General features: G+C 45.6%; 1 protein-coding gene across 1 annotated transcript in view; it reads left to right on the forward strand.

The window, feature by feature from the left end:
* LOC124606485 (Kv channel-interacting protein 1-like) overlaps window positions 1-13,874 on the forward strand; it is a 210,847-nt gene that overhangs the window by 94,361 nt on the left and 102,612 nt on the right. Inside the window, exon 2 of the mRNA XM_047138468.1 lies at window positions 2,577-2,774. Within this exon, the coding sequence (XP_046994424.1) occupies window positions 2,577-2,774 (198 nt within the window). The remainder of the gene's footprint in view (window positions 1-2,576; window positions 2,775-13,874) is intronic.

Consider the following 13,874-nt stretch of genomic DNA (forward strand, 5'->3'; position numbering starts at 1 on the left):
ATGTTACCGCTGTTGGTGAATGACGCTTCGTCACTACATAGAACGCGTGCAAAAAATCTGTCATCGTCCCGTAATTTCTCTAGTGCCCAGTGGCTGAACTGTAAACGACGTTCAAAGTCGTCGCCATGCAATTCCTGGTGCATAAAATGTGGTACGGGTGCAATCGATGTTGATGTAGCGTTCTCAGCACCGACGTTTTTGAGATTCCCTATTCTCGCGCACTTTGTCTGCTACTGATGTGCGGATTAGCCGCGACAGCAGCTAAAACATCTACTTGGTCACCATCATTTGTTACTGGTCGTGGTTGACGTTTCACATGTGGCTCAACCCTTCCTGTTTCCTTAAATAACGTAACTATCCGGTGAACGGTCCGGACACTTGGATGATGTCGTCCAGGATACCGAGCAGCATACATAGCAAACGCGCGTTGGGCATTTTGATCACAATAGCCATACATCAACACGATATCGACCTTTTCCGCAACTGGTAAACGGTCCATTTTAACACGGGTAATGTATCACGAAGCAAATACCGTCCGCACTCGCGGAATGTTAGGTGATACCACGTACTTATACGTTTGTGACTATTACAGCGCCATCTATCACAAAGGGAGAAAAGTGGTCGATTCTTTCCGTACTACACGAATATGTAGTAAAAAAATGGGGGTTCCTATTTCAAAAAACGCAGTCGATATCCGTTAGACCTATGGCAGCGCCATCTAGTGGGCCAACCATAGCGCCATCTGGTTTGCCCCTTCAAGCTAGACGAGTTTCGTTCTCTGAAGTTTTCTCGTTTGATCCTTATTTCGTGAGATATTTCACCCGGTCACTATCAATGAACCACCCCGTATACTTCCATTTTAATAATAAGTACGGATATCAAATAACACACTCCTGGAAATTGAAATAAGAACACAGTGAATTCATTGTCCCAGGAAGGGGAAACTTTATTGACACATTCCTGGGGTCAGATACATCACATGATCACACTGACAGAACCACAGGCACATAGACACAGGCAACAGAGCATGCACAATGTCGGCACTAGTACAGTGTATATCCACCTTTCGCAGCAATGCAGGCTGCTATTCTCCCATGGAGACGATCGTAGAGATGCTGGATGTAGTCCTGTGGAACGGCTTGCCATGCCATTTCCACCTGGCGCCTCAGTTGGACAGCCTTCGTGCTGGACGTGCAGACCGCGTGAGACGACGCTTCATCCAGTCCCAAACATACTCAATGGGGAACAGATCCGGAGATCTTGCTGGCCAGGGTAGTTGACTTACGCCTTCCAGAGCACTGGGGTGGCACGGGATACATGCGGACGTGCATTGTCCTGTTGGAACAGCAAGTTCCCTTGCCGGTCTAGGAATGGTAGAACGATGGGTTCGATGACGGTTTGGATGTACCGTGCACTATTCAGTGTCCCCTCGACGATCACCAGTGGTGTACGGCCAGTGTAGGAGATCGCTCCCCACACCATGATGCCGGGTGTTGGCCCTGTGTGCCTCGGTCGTATGCAGTCCTGATTGTGGCGCTCACCTGCACGGCGCCAAACACGCATACGACCATCATTGGCACCAAGGCAGAAGCGACTCTCATCGCTGAAGACAACACGTCTCCATTCGTCCCTCCATTCACGCCTGTCGCGACACCACTGGAGGCGGGCTGCACGATGTTGGGGCGTGAGCGGAAGACGGCCTAACGGTGTGCGGGACCGTAGCCCAGCTTCATGGAGACGGTTGCGAATGGTCCTCGCCGATACCCCAGGAGCAACAGTGTCCCTAATTTGCTGGGAAGTGGCGGTGCGGTCCCCTACGGCACTGCGTAGAATCCTACGGTCTTGGCGTGCATCCGTGCGTCGCTGCGGTCCGGTCCCAGGTCGACGGGCACGTGCACCTTCCGCCGACCACTGGCGACAACATCGATGTACTGTGGAGACCTCACGCCCCACGTGTTGAGCAATTCGGCGGTACGTCCACCCGGCCTCCCGCATGCCCACTATATGCCCTCGCTTAAAGTCCGTCAACTGCACATACGGTTCACGTCCACGCTGTCGCGGCATGCTACCAGTGTTAAAGACTGCGATGGAGCTCCGTATGCCACGGCAAACTGGCTGACACTGACGGCGGCGGTGCACAAATGCTGCGCAGCTAGCGCCATTCGACGGCCAACACCGCGGTTCCTGGTGTGTCCGCTGTGCCGTGCGTGTGATCATTGCTTGTACAGCCCTCTCGCAGTGCCCGGAGCAAGTATGGTGGGTCTGACACACCGGTGTCAATGTGTTCTTTTTTCCATTTCCAGGAGTGTATGAATCAATCAGTGATTGAAGTTGGCTTCCGTAGTCGCGTTTCACCTAGTAAAGCAAAAGCAATGTGGTGTGCAAATCGAGCTTTATTTTCCTTTTTTGCAGTAGCTAGATTCTGATTCTGAGGTTACGAAAGAAATTTCATTGCTAAGAGTGTAACTGTAAACGCATTTCTCGACAGCTACTGTAAGACTGGTGTACTGAGACACCAGGTCAGACGATCGACTGCTGCGGTAGTGACGGTGGCCGTTGCGCGGTGTCTGTTCCAGACGTGGACCTGGACGAGGAGGAGGGCCCTCCCCCAGAGCGACACCGGCCAGACCGTCTGGAGGCCATCAGCCGCACCACGAGGTTCTCCCGCCAGGAGATCCGCTACATCTACCGCACCTTCAAGCAGGAGTGCCCCAGCGGTGCCATCAACGAAGCCACCTTCAAGAGCATCTACGCCAAGTTCTTCCCGCTCGGAGGTAACGTATCGCTGCAAGCTACTGATTGTGATTAGAAATGTGCGTAGGTAACTAGCTGCAGCTGTGAGATACGTAGAGAAAAGCATTTGTATCTAGTATCAGCCGCTTACATTATATTTAGTCTTGACCGTTTTCAGTTATTTCAACAGTCATCAACTGCAAGAAAAATTATAACACCTGTCGATTTAAAAATGCATATTTCTCATAAAAAAGCACTTTCGTACACCAGATGTAACAATGACAAAATGTGGATTTCACCAGTATCTTGGAGAAATTCACGCAAGCTTCACGAGCACTCCTGACACTTAACAGTCGCTTTTTAACACGCCTCTTCGATGGGGCGGGGTCAGTCGTCAGCATTCTCTCTTTCACTTATCGATAGTCTACCTTCATCGGTACTTTTCTTTCCGACGTCCCTTCCCCCTGTGGTAGCAGATACGTGCTAGGCAGTGTAAAGCACTAACTAATACCCACCACACAGCGGCCGAGTAACTCTAGTTGAAAGTCAGGTCCTGAAAGTTCATGATTAAAAAATCGGGCGTTCGGGATATTCAGTCTACTTGCAGAAAAGCGTTTAAAATTAGATTAACTCTGCTTTTTATGCATACTGAAACACGTTAAATGGCTATCGAGTCCGTATTTAATATGGTAAAAAAATATCATTCCAAGTTCACTGTCTGTATAACAAACATTCTCTCGAAAAGCAGCCAGAATTTTAGCAAGTCCGACCAGAATAATTTTCACTTTCTACCAGTCACAGACCCGCTACTATTTGCGAGTTAAACATTCAGTCGTTTCAGTGGTCTTCTTCGTTGGAGGTGCTCGCCGAAATATTCTGTACAAAGCACGAAACACGCCACGCGGAGTTGTTACTACGGCCAGAAAGTTCACACGCTCATCTCTCTCAAACTATTTAATTTAGAAACACCAAACTTTAGCTCGCTATTCCCTCATCTTACGGAGTATTCGTAAGGAGCGATCTGACATCGTGTTATCCATAGACCGGCTAGCAAGCTACTCTTCTCGAGATACTCCCACATATGCCCACTTCTCTATCCGCACGGGAACAGCTTAATTCCCATTGGCTGTTGATCTAAACGACCAATCAGAACGTTCCTTCCAGATCATTCTCGCGGCAAATCTTGCCTTATCCAATTACTAATTTGGTAGTAATTGATGTCAGCAAAACTTCAAATTCTTGTATTATGTTTAATCAAAGTAAACGAAGTGCCAAATATTCTTCAAATTGATAAATAAACCTATTCCGCCTCTAACTTCCATTCTGGCTACTTTTATACAAAAGCAAACAAACACCGACATACGTCTCTTGAATCGTGGTTGCAACATAACTTTCCCACGGTCCGTTTGTACAAGGTTTTACGTAAAATCAAGTATTAAATTTTAAAGTATGTCCCACATACACTCTCTCAATCATTCTCACGGACTCACACGGCGAAATATAATCAAATAATAATTTTGACTGATTTTTGTATTACGTAATGCACAGTGACTAGAATTTGGAAAAGAAATTCTAATTAATTGATTTTTATGCACTGATAACTTTGGAATGGCTTCAAATGGTAATCAAAGTCAATCTGTTATTGATCCTAACTTCTTTTTTAAAAAAACAAGCGTAGGTTTTAGGAGTTTTAGGTAATTCTCTTTGTTTCCAGAACTATAACAAATAAAAATCTGAAATTTTGACAGCATCATTCCATTAACAACAAAAGGCTGTGTACCAAATTTGAACAAAATCTGATTATATATACCTAATATGGATTATTTAGATTCGTAGAGAGTATGAATCTTCGTATCGACTGAATGTTACGCTATGCAGTTCTCACGGCAGGCAGCGATAGCTATGCTGTCAGCAAAGCGAGAAAAAAAAAAAACACATAGCCATCTTGCAGCCACCGTACTAGATGGCTGCGTGGCTTACTGCAACGAATGTCATCTCGTAATAACTTGCTGCGTTACAACTCTACGAGAGGTACGAACTGACGACATAATAGTCGATATGGAAGACATAGGGAATCCAATATTAGAGTCATTGTTTAACAGGGCTTCGGAACACTTGCGATCAAATAAGGCGGAAAGCGTAGATAACATTCCTTAGGAATTTCTAAAATCTTTGGGAGGAAAGTGGCGACCAAACAACTGTTCAAGTTGGTGTGTAGAATCTATTAGCCTGAAGACGTATCACCAAACTTTCGGAAAACTGTTATACACACAATCCGGAAGATAACAAAAGCAGATATGTGCGAGAACTATCGTACAATCAGTTTCGCATCTCATGCATCCCGTTTTCTGCAGACAACAATAAACAGAAGAACGGAAAACAAAATTCAGGGTCTGTTATATGTCAATCAGTTTGGCTTTAGGAAAGGTAAAGGCACCAGCAAGGCAGTTCTGACGTGCTTGATAGTGGAAGAAATATTTAAGAAAAATCAAGCGACGTTAACAGGCCCCGTTAACCCAGAAAAAGTGTTCGGCATCGTAAATTGGTGAAAAAGTCCACAGTTCTCAAGAAAACAGGTGTAGGCCATAGGGGAAGACGGGTAATACGCAGTATCAGAATTGGAGAATCCGTAACAGTCGAAGTGAAACAATTCCGTTACCTTCGAAGCAAAATGAGACATGAAACCTCCCGGCAGACTAAAACTGTGTGCCCGACCGAGACTCGAACTCGGGATCTTTGCCTTTCGCGGGCAAGTGCTCTACCATCCGAGCTACCGAAGCACGACTCACGCCCGGTACCCACAGCTTTACTTCTGCCAGTATCTCGTCTCCTACCTTCCAAACTTTACAGAAGCTCTCCTGCGAAACTTGCAGAACTAGCAATCCTGAAAGAAAGGATAATGCGGAGACATGGCTTAGCCACAGCCTGGGGGATGTTTCCAGAATGAGATTTTCACTCTGCAGCGGAGTGTGCGCTGATATGAAACCTCCCGGCAGACTAAAACTGTGTGCCCGACCGAGACTCGAACTCGGGACCTTTGCCTTTCGCGGGCAAGTGCTCTACCATCCGAGCTACCGAAGCACGACTCACGCCCGGTACCCACAGCTTTACTTCTGCCAGTATCTCGTCTCCTACCTTCCAAACTTTACAGAAGCTCTCCTGCGAAACTTGCAGAACTAGCACTCCTGAAAGAAAGGATAATGCGGAGACATGGCTTAGCCACAGCCTGGGGGATGTTTCCAGAATGAGATTTTCACTCTGCAGCGGAGTGTGCGCTGATATGAAACCTCCCGGCAGACTAAAACTGTGTGCCCGACCGAGACGCGAACTCGGGACCTTTGCCTTTCGCGGGCAAGTGCTCTACCATCCGAGCTACCGAAGCACGACTCATGCCCGGTACCCACAGCTATACTTCTGCCAGTATCTCGTCTCCTACCTTCCAAACTTTACAGAAGCTCTCCAGCGAAACTTGCAGAACTAGCACTCCTGAAAGAAAGGATAATGCGGATACATGGCTTAGCCACAGCCTGGGGGATGTTTCCAGAATGAGATTTTCACTCTGCAGCGAAGTGTGCACTGATATGAAACCTTCCGGCAGACTATCATATCAGCGCACACTCCGCTGCAGAGTGAAAATCTCATTCTGGAAACATCCCCCAGGCTGTGGCTAAGCCATGTCTCCGCATTATCCTTTCTTTCAGGAGTGCTAGTTCTGCAAGTTTCGCAGGAGAGCTTCTGTAAAGTTTGGAAGGTAGGAGACGAGATACTGGCAGAAGTAAAGCTGTGGGTACCGGGCGTGAGTCGTGTTCGGTAGCTCGGATGGTAGAGCACTTGCCCGCGAAAGGCAAAGGTCCCGAGTTCGAGTCTCGGTCGGGCACACAGTTTTAGTCTGCCGGGAGGTTTCATATCAGCGCACACTCCGCTGCAGAGTGAAAATCTCATTCTGGAAACTGAGACATGAAGACGAAGCTACGAGGGGGTAGAAATCAGACAAACACAGGCAAAGAGCGCATTTCTCGCCAAAAAAAGTCTGCTAGTATCAAACGTAGGCCTTAATGTGAGGAAGAAATTTCTAAGACTTAACTTTGGAGCTCAGCACTGTATAGAAGTGAATCATGGACTTTAGGTGAATTGTCCCATACGGGGACACAGGGAAAACAGTGAGCAAGATTTTAACAAGTTTATTGAGCACGAAATACGTCTGCTTCGACAGTAAGGACAAAAGGCACAAAATACTGCGTCTCACTAGGTAATGGTACAGAGGATGACACAACTGCTATCTGCAGCCACCTGGCTGTTTCTAGCGTGTGGCAAAACCACTAGGAGCTTCGTAAAAAAATACGCTTTACAGGGGAATAATCTAAGTCCAGTGAATGTCGTCTTGATTACGTCCAACACAGGCATAGCAAAGTGTATCCCTAACACAATGTGTTATCACAGAAGAAACCAATGGTGAAGCCTAGAACAGCGACGTCGGCCCCCACTATTGGCTTCAAGAGTGTTCAGTGAGGAGAACAGCATCCACCCAGAAGCCTGGAGAGACTCTCGAAGCCGAAAGAACTGGCTTGTGTAGTCAGTGCGCCGCCCTTCACAGCTGCCGATGGCGGAATATTTGCGACACTACACTGAAAAGCCTAATATCGTGTAGGGCCTCTGCGAGCACGCTGAAATGCCACAAAAGGCCGTGGCATGGACTCGGCTAATCTCTGAAGTAGTGCTGGAGGGAACTGACACCATGAATCCTACATGGATGTCCATAAATCCGTAAGACTACGAGGGATGGTCTTCTGAAGAGCACGTTGCAAAGCATCCCTGATATGCTCAATAATATTCGCCTGGGGAGTTTGGTGGCCTACGGAAGTAGCCACTCTGTAACAAATCTGGACTTGTGGGAGGTCGCATTGTCCTGCTGGATTGTTCAAGTCCGTCGGAATGCCCAATCGACATGAAAGGATGGAGATGATCATACAGGATGCTTACGTACGCGTTACTTGTCAGAGTTGTATCTGACGTATCAGGGGTCCCGTATCATTCCACCCGCACTCGCCCCACACCATTACAGAGCCACCACCAGCTTGAGCAGTCCCCTGCTGACATGCAGGGTCCATGGATTCATGACGTTGTCTCCATATTCGTACACGTCCGTCCACTGGAAACAATTTGAAATGAGACTCGTTCGACCATGCAACATGTTTCCGATCATCAATAGTCCAATGTCGGTGTTGACGGGATCAGGAGAGGCGTCAAGCTTTGTGTCGTGAGTCGTCAAGGGTACACGAGTGGGCCTTCGACTCCGAAAGCCCATATCGATGATGTTTCGTTGAATAGTTCGCACGCTGACCCTTGTTGATGGCCCAGCATAGAAATCTGCAGCGATTTGCGGAAGGGTTGCACTTCTGTCACTCTGAACGATCCGTTTCAGTCTTCGTTGCTCCGTTCTTAGAGGATCTTTTTCCAGCCGCAGCGATGTCGTAGTTTTGATGTTTTACGTGATTGCTGATATTGCCGTACTGGAAAATCCCCACTTTATCGCTACGTCGGAGATGGTTTGTCGCCCGTGCGCCGTCTGCATCACCACGTCACTACGTTCAAACTCACTGAAATCTTCAGAATGAGATTTTCACTCTGCAGCGGAGTGTGCGCTGATATGAAACTTCCTGGCAGATTAAAACTGTGTGCCCGACCGAGACTCGAACTCGGGACCTTTGCCTTTCGCGGGCAAGTGCTCTACCATCTGAGCTACCGAAGCACGACTCACGCCCGGTACTCACAGCTTTACTTCTGCCAGTATCCATCTCCTACCTTCCAAACTTTACAGAAGTTCTCCTGCGAAACTTGCAGAACTAGCAAGGTTCGCAGGAGAACTTCTGTAAAGTTTGGAAGGTAGGAGATGGATACTGGCAGAAGTAAAGCTGTGAGTACCGGGCGTGAGTCGTGCTTCGGTAGCTCAGATGGTAGAGCACTTGCCCGCGAATGGCAAAGGTCCCGAGTTCGAGTCTCGGTCGGGCACACAGTTTTAATCTGCCAGGAAGTTTCACTGAAATCTTGATAACCTGCCATTGTAGCAGCAGTAGCCGATCTAACAACTGCACCAGACACTTGTTGTCTTATAAAGGCGTTGCCGACAACAACAACTGGTTCTGATTGTTTACATATATCTGTATTTAAACGCGCATGTCTATACCACTTTCTTTGGCGCTTCGGTGTATTTTCCTGTCACGTGTTGTGCGGATGCAAGTAGGTCACTCGGAAGTGGCAGCCTGTGCCAGCTCTGGTGATGCCGGCTGGTGGCTGATCGTGACTGCGACATGTAGGGCTTGCGATGCTGAGGCATGCAGCAGCCATGTAGACTGCACGCGGGCCCGACATGGCCGAGGGGCTGCCTCTCCCTTTTGCGTAGCTCTCCTCTATGCAGTTGGAAAATATGAAAAGAAGAGAATCGCAGAGTTTGATAGCCGTAGCTGTGGAAGGATGTTAAAAATTGGGTGAACATAAAATAATGAATGAAGAGGTTCCCTGCAGAATCGCTGAAGCAAGGAATACATGGAAAACAAAGACAACAAGAAGTGACATGAAGAAAGGTCACGTGATAAAGATATTGTGGAATAACTTTTGTAGCACTTAAGGGAGCTGTAGAAGGTAGAAAACTATAGGGGATAAAAGAAACTGGAATGTATGTAGAAAAAAATTGAAGACATATGGTGCAAGTGCTGTTCTGAGATGAAGAGGATGGCTCAGGAGAGGAATTAACGGCGGACCGCATAAAACATCAGATGATTGACGTAAAAAAAGGTCAGTGATCCCGTTAATACCAAAGATGAGATTTGCCATTTAAACTGTCAACGGCCTTACTTACTTCTCTTTATCTGAGGTGACAATTTCCTTTCTATTCCCATAGCTTTTTCAATTTCGAAACAAATTTTACTTCTAGAATCAGAGGATTTTATTACAACTACTTACTACATCAGTGTATCGTAATAATTTTTTCATCATCTCTGACCCTATTTTTCATTTCAGGGCCTAACAACAAATCTCTTATGATATCAGTTCTATAATTTCGATTCATCATTTTCTCCTTGTCAGTAACTCAGATGTCGATTAATCACGCAATATACGGTAATCTGTTGGTATTATAATCCTTTAGCAGTGGATGTAAGGCGAAAAATAAATACATATGGACAGTGACACACTTTTGAAACTTTGAAAGCCGTTCTGTTTTCATTTCTGTCTTTTCTTTTCTTTGTCTTACGTTGCAATTTTATACCATTGATCTGATCATGGTGACACCGAAACGCGTCATGAGAAGTAGAAAATAAAGAAAATATAGATTTTTGGGGATCAATATAAGTGTAACCATTATTTTTGTTAGTGATGTGATTACTACCTTACTCTTGTGCCAATTTCAACGGTGCTAATTCTCACATTCCCATTATTATTCTCTTTTCCTTCATGTCCAAGCAGTCAGCAGACATAACAACGCATCCCTAGTACATTTTATCTACTTCCTACGTTCGTTTATTTTCGACCGTTTCATTGTATGCAGGACATCGGGAACAGATGGCAAGCGAGCTAGATGACTAAACACTTGGTTTAATGTTGACATAAACGTTCCTGGTAGCATCACCATACGCAGGGACTCTAAAAACTCGTACAGTGAATCAACTGCTGCCAGTTCAGAATATGTTAAATGCACTGAAAAGTCAAAGAAACTGCTACACTTGCCTAATACCGTGTAGGGCCCATGCGAACACGCTGAAATGTCGCAACACGCCGTGGCATTGACTCGGCTAATGTCTGAAGTAGTGCTGGAGGGAACTGACACCATGAATCCTCCAAGGCTGTCCATAAATCCGTAAGAGTACGATCGGTGGCGACCTCTTCTAAATAGCACGTTGCAAGCTATCCCAGATATGCTCAATAATGTTCATGTCTGGGGAGTTTGGTGGCCAACGGAAGTGTTTAAATTCAGAAGAGTGTTCCTGGAGCCACTCCTGGATGTGTGGGGTCTCGCATTGTACTGCTGGAATTACACAAGTCCGTCGGAATTCACAATGGACATGAATGGATGGAGGTGATCACATAGAATGCTTACGTACGTGTCACCTGGCAGAGTCGCATGTAGACGTATCACGGGTCCCATATCACTGCAACAGCACACGCCCCACACCATTACAGAGTCTCCACCAGCTTCAACAGTCCCCTGCTCACATGCAGGGTCCATGGATTCATGAGGCTGTCTCCATACCCGCACTCGTCCATCCGCTCGATACAATTTGAAACGAGACACGTCCGACCAGGCAACATGTTTCCAGTCATCCACAGTCCATAATCGGTGTTGACGGGCCCAGGTGAGGGGTAAAGCTTTGTGTCGTGTAGTCATCAACAGCAGACGAGTCGACCTTCGACTCCGGAAACCCATTTCGATGATCTTTTGTTGAATGGTACGCACGCTGACACTTGTTGATGCCCCAGCATTGAAATCTGCAGCAATTTGCGGAAGGGTTGCACTTCTGTCACGTTGAACGATTCTCTTCAGTCGTCGTTGGTCGCGTTCTTGTAAGATCTTTTTTCGACCGCACCGACATCGGAGATTTGATGTTTTACTGGATTCCTGATATTCACGGTACACTTTTCAAATGGTCGCAACGGAAAACTCTCAATTCATCGCTACCTCGGAGAGACTGTATTTCATCGCTCGCGCGCAGACTAACACTCACTTAAGTCTTGATAACCTGCCATTGTCGCAGCAGTAACGGATCTAAAAACTGCGACGGACATTTGTTGTATTATGTAGGCGTTGCCGAACTCGTCGCCGTATTTTTCCTGTTAACATATCTCTGTATTTGAATACGTATGCCTATACCAGTTTATTTGGCGCTTCAGTGTAATTGTTTTATATATTGCCAGACCTGTTACAATTTTCGAGGTCTTCAACATAAAACTTTTGTGAAATAACTGTTAAGATTTTACAATTCTCTGCTGTTAATAACTATAGTAAACAATACGCGTTTTAAGGTCCCCAGTTTTGTTCTTATTAATCCTACTCCAAAAATCAAAGACTTTTAAAGTAATCGTCTGGAGCAAGTTGGCGAGATCATCTATTGCTGACAAGAGAAACCCCCCTTCTCACCCCCCTCCCCCCCCCCCCTGTCACCAAGGGATAGTGGTAACATGGCCGAGTGTGAATAGCCCGTCAAAAACTGAGCACAGGTCAAACATGAAAACAAGAAGAATGTGTACTAAACTGTGAAAAATAAGCAAAATAGAAATAGTAAAAGGCCCAGTTTCAAGATCTGCTGCATCGAGCGACTCTTTAGAACCACGGCGTTGTTGTTGTGTGTTCACAGTGTTGTTGGACAGTGTCCAAATCTCCATACTATACATTGGTTTAATATACTAGTCACGTGGTAAGAATGTATTGCCGTCACAAGTAAATGTGATGAACAGCGAGAGCAGGCGAGATGCCTCACAGACCTCTCACAGAAATGGAAACAACAAATAAGCGGGTGCGAACTATGTTAAAACGAAGGTACTCAAGCGTCAAGACTTCCAAAACGGAACGCAAGAGGCGTAACATGTGGTACTTGTGTAGAGCAAATAGGAGGTAAGTACGTGTGGGTGGTCCCTCCGTTACACGTTGCTGCTGCAAATGGGATGTTACACCACACATTTGAACACGTCGAACAGAAACGTCATTGGCCGGTCGAACAGCTCATAACTTCGTGAAAAAAAAGGTGTGGGATATGACGGATATTTGAAACCAGCGAAAACCGTGACCACATGAACACGAGACCACGGTTATTCAGAGTCGCTCTATGTTGCGCATGTTGATCTTGGGCTGTGCACTGTTTCTACTTTAACTTCTGTTTTCCACAGTTCAGTACACCCTCCACATGTCTGCATGTTTGACCTGTGTTCAGTTTTTGACCAGCTGTCCAATGGGTCATCTTACCACTAAATCTGAGGGGGTGCGATGGGGAGTTCGCTTTGTGAGCACTGCATGTCTGAAAGCACCTATAGTCAGTTATGCAGTTAAAAGGTTCAAAATTTGTGAGATCGAGTCTCACGTTTAGGTGAAATCCACACATGGTGTTGTTGCCAGGATTGCTGCTATTCAGGCTGCAGCATCTAAAGTGCGACCCACAAAAACTTCTAATGAAAATCAGATAGCGCAAAATGAAAGCTCACGATCTCCAACAAATTATGCTTCCATTACCTCAAAACAGTGCCGCAGTATTTTTTTAACCTTTTCTAAAGAAAGACAACTAGCGGGGAAGCAAGCAGAAAAGTCTCTTCACACGAAGTGCAACAGCTTTAACAAGCTCAAGTGTGAAATAGTTAATGGTTGATTAGGGCTCACAACGAATAAAACAAGAAAATTTAAAGGAAAGAACTTTCAGATAAAGTATACCACAATAACCTTCATGTGAAGATCAACGCAGGAATTCCCTCAGAAGACTGGACGCTATGTTGCTAATGTCACTTATGGTGACAAGAGAACTGATTAAATTTTGAAGACATAAAATTTGTGAATGGTTCGTGTTAATGAAAAATGCCGATTTTCGGTAAGAGCCCACTAACCATTCCATTACGAACCATTCAATAAGAAGTATACAGCGCTGTTTAATTAAATATTATACCGCCATACACTTCCTACGAATAGAAAAGTGTTCAGCTATTATCAGGACTGTGTTCTTTCCCTGCAGTAAAAGTCGTTTTGACACAGTACAATGAGAGATAACACATTTGCATTAGTCTTTAAAATTACACTTCCGGTTTTCTCTCTGTACCAAAGCATACGGATCAATATGAATTTAATGTCCTGTCAATGTGGCCAGTGTGGAAATGGCTGTGAGTTCTTGAGTTCCAAATTTTAACATTTTCTTGATGAGGGCATACATGGTCACCTTGAAGGCAACTGTGATCCAGTATTTGAGAATATGTGGAAACAAGTGCTGTCTATGACCACAAATTTATTTTATTCAATAACTGGTTTCGATGGTTATGATCATCATTATCATCATCATCCGAAACACACAGCCATTGTGTCAACGACGAGTTATGAGTGTACAGTGAGAGACAGATCAAACTGACAGTAATAATATTATCATGAGTTTATATTATGTGACGATTTCAGTCAC

The sequence above is a fragment of the Schistocerca americana genome, chromosome 3, assembly GCF_021461395.2.
Source record: "Schistocerca americana isolate TAMUIC-IGC-003095 chromosome 3, iqSchAmer2.1, whole genome shotgun sequence".
NCBI classification, from domain to species: domain Eukaryota; kingdom Metazoa; phylum Arthropoda; class Insecta; order Orthoptera; family Acrididae; genus Schistocerca; species Schistocerca americana.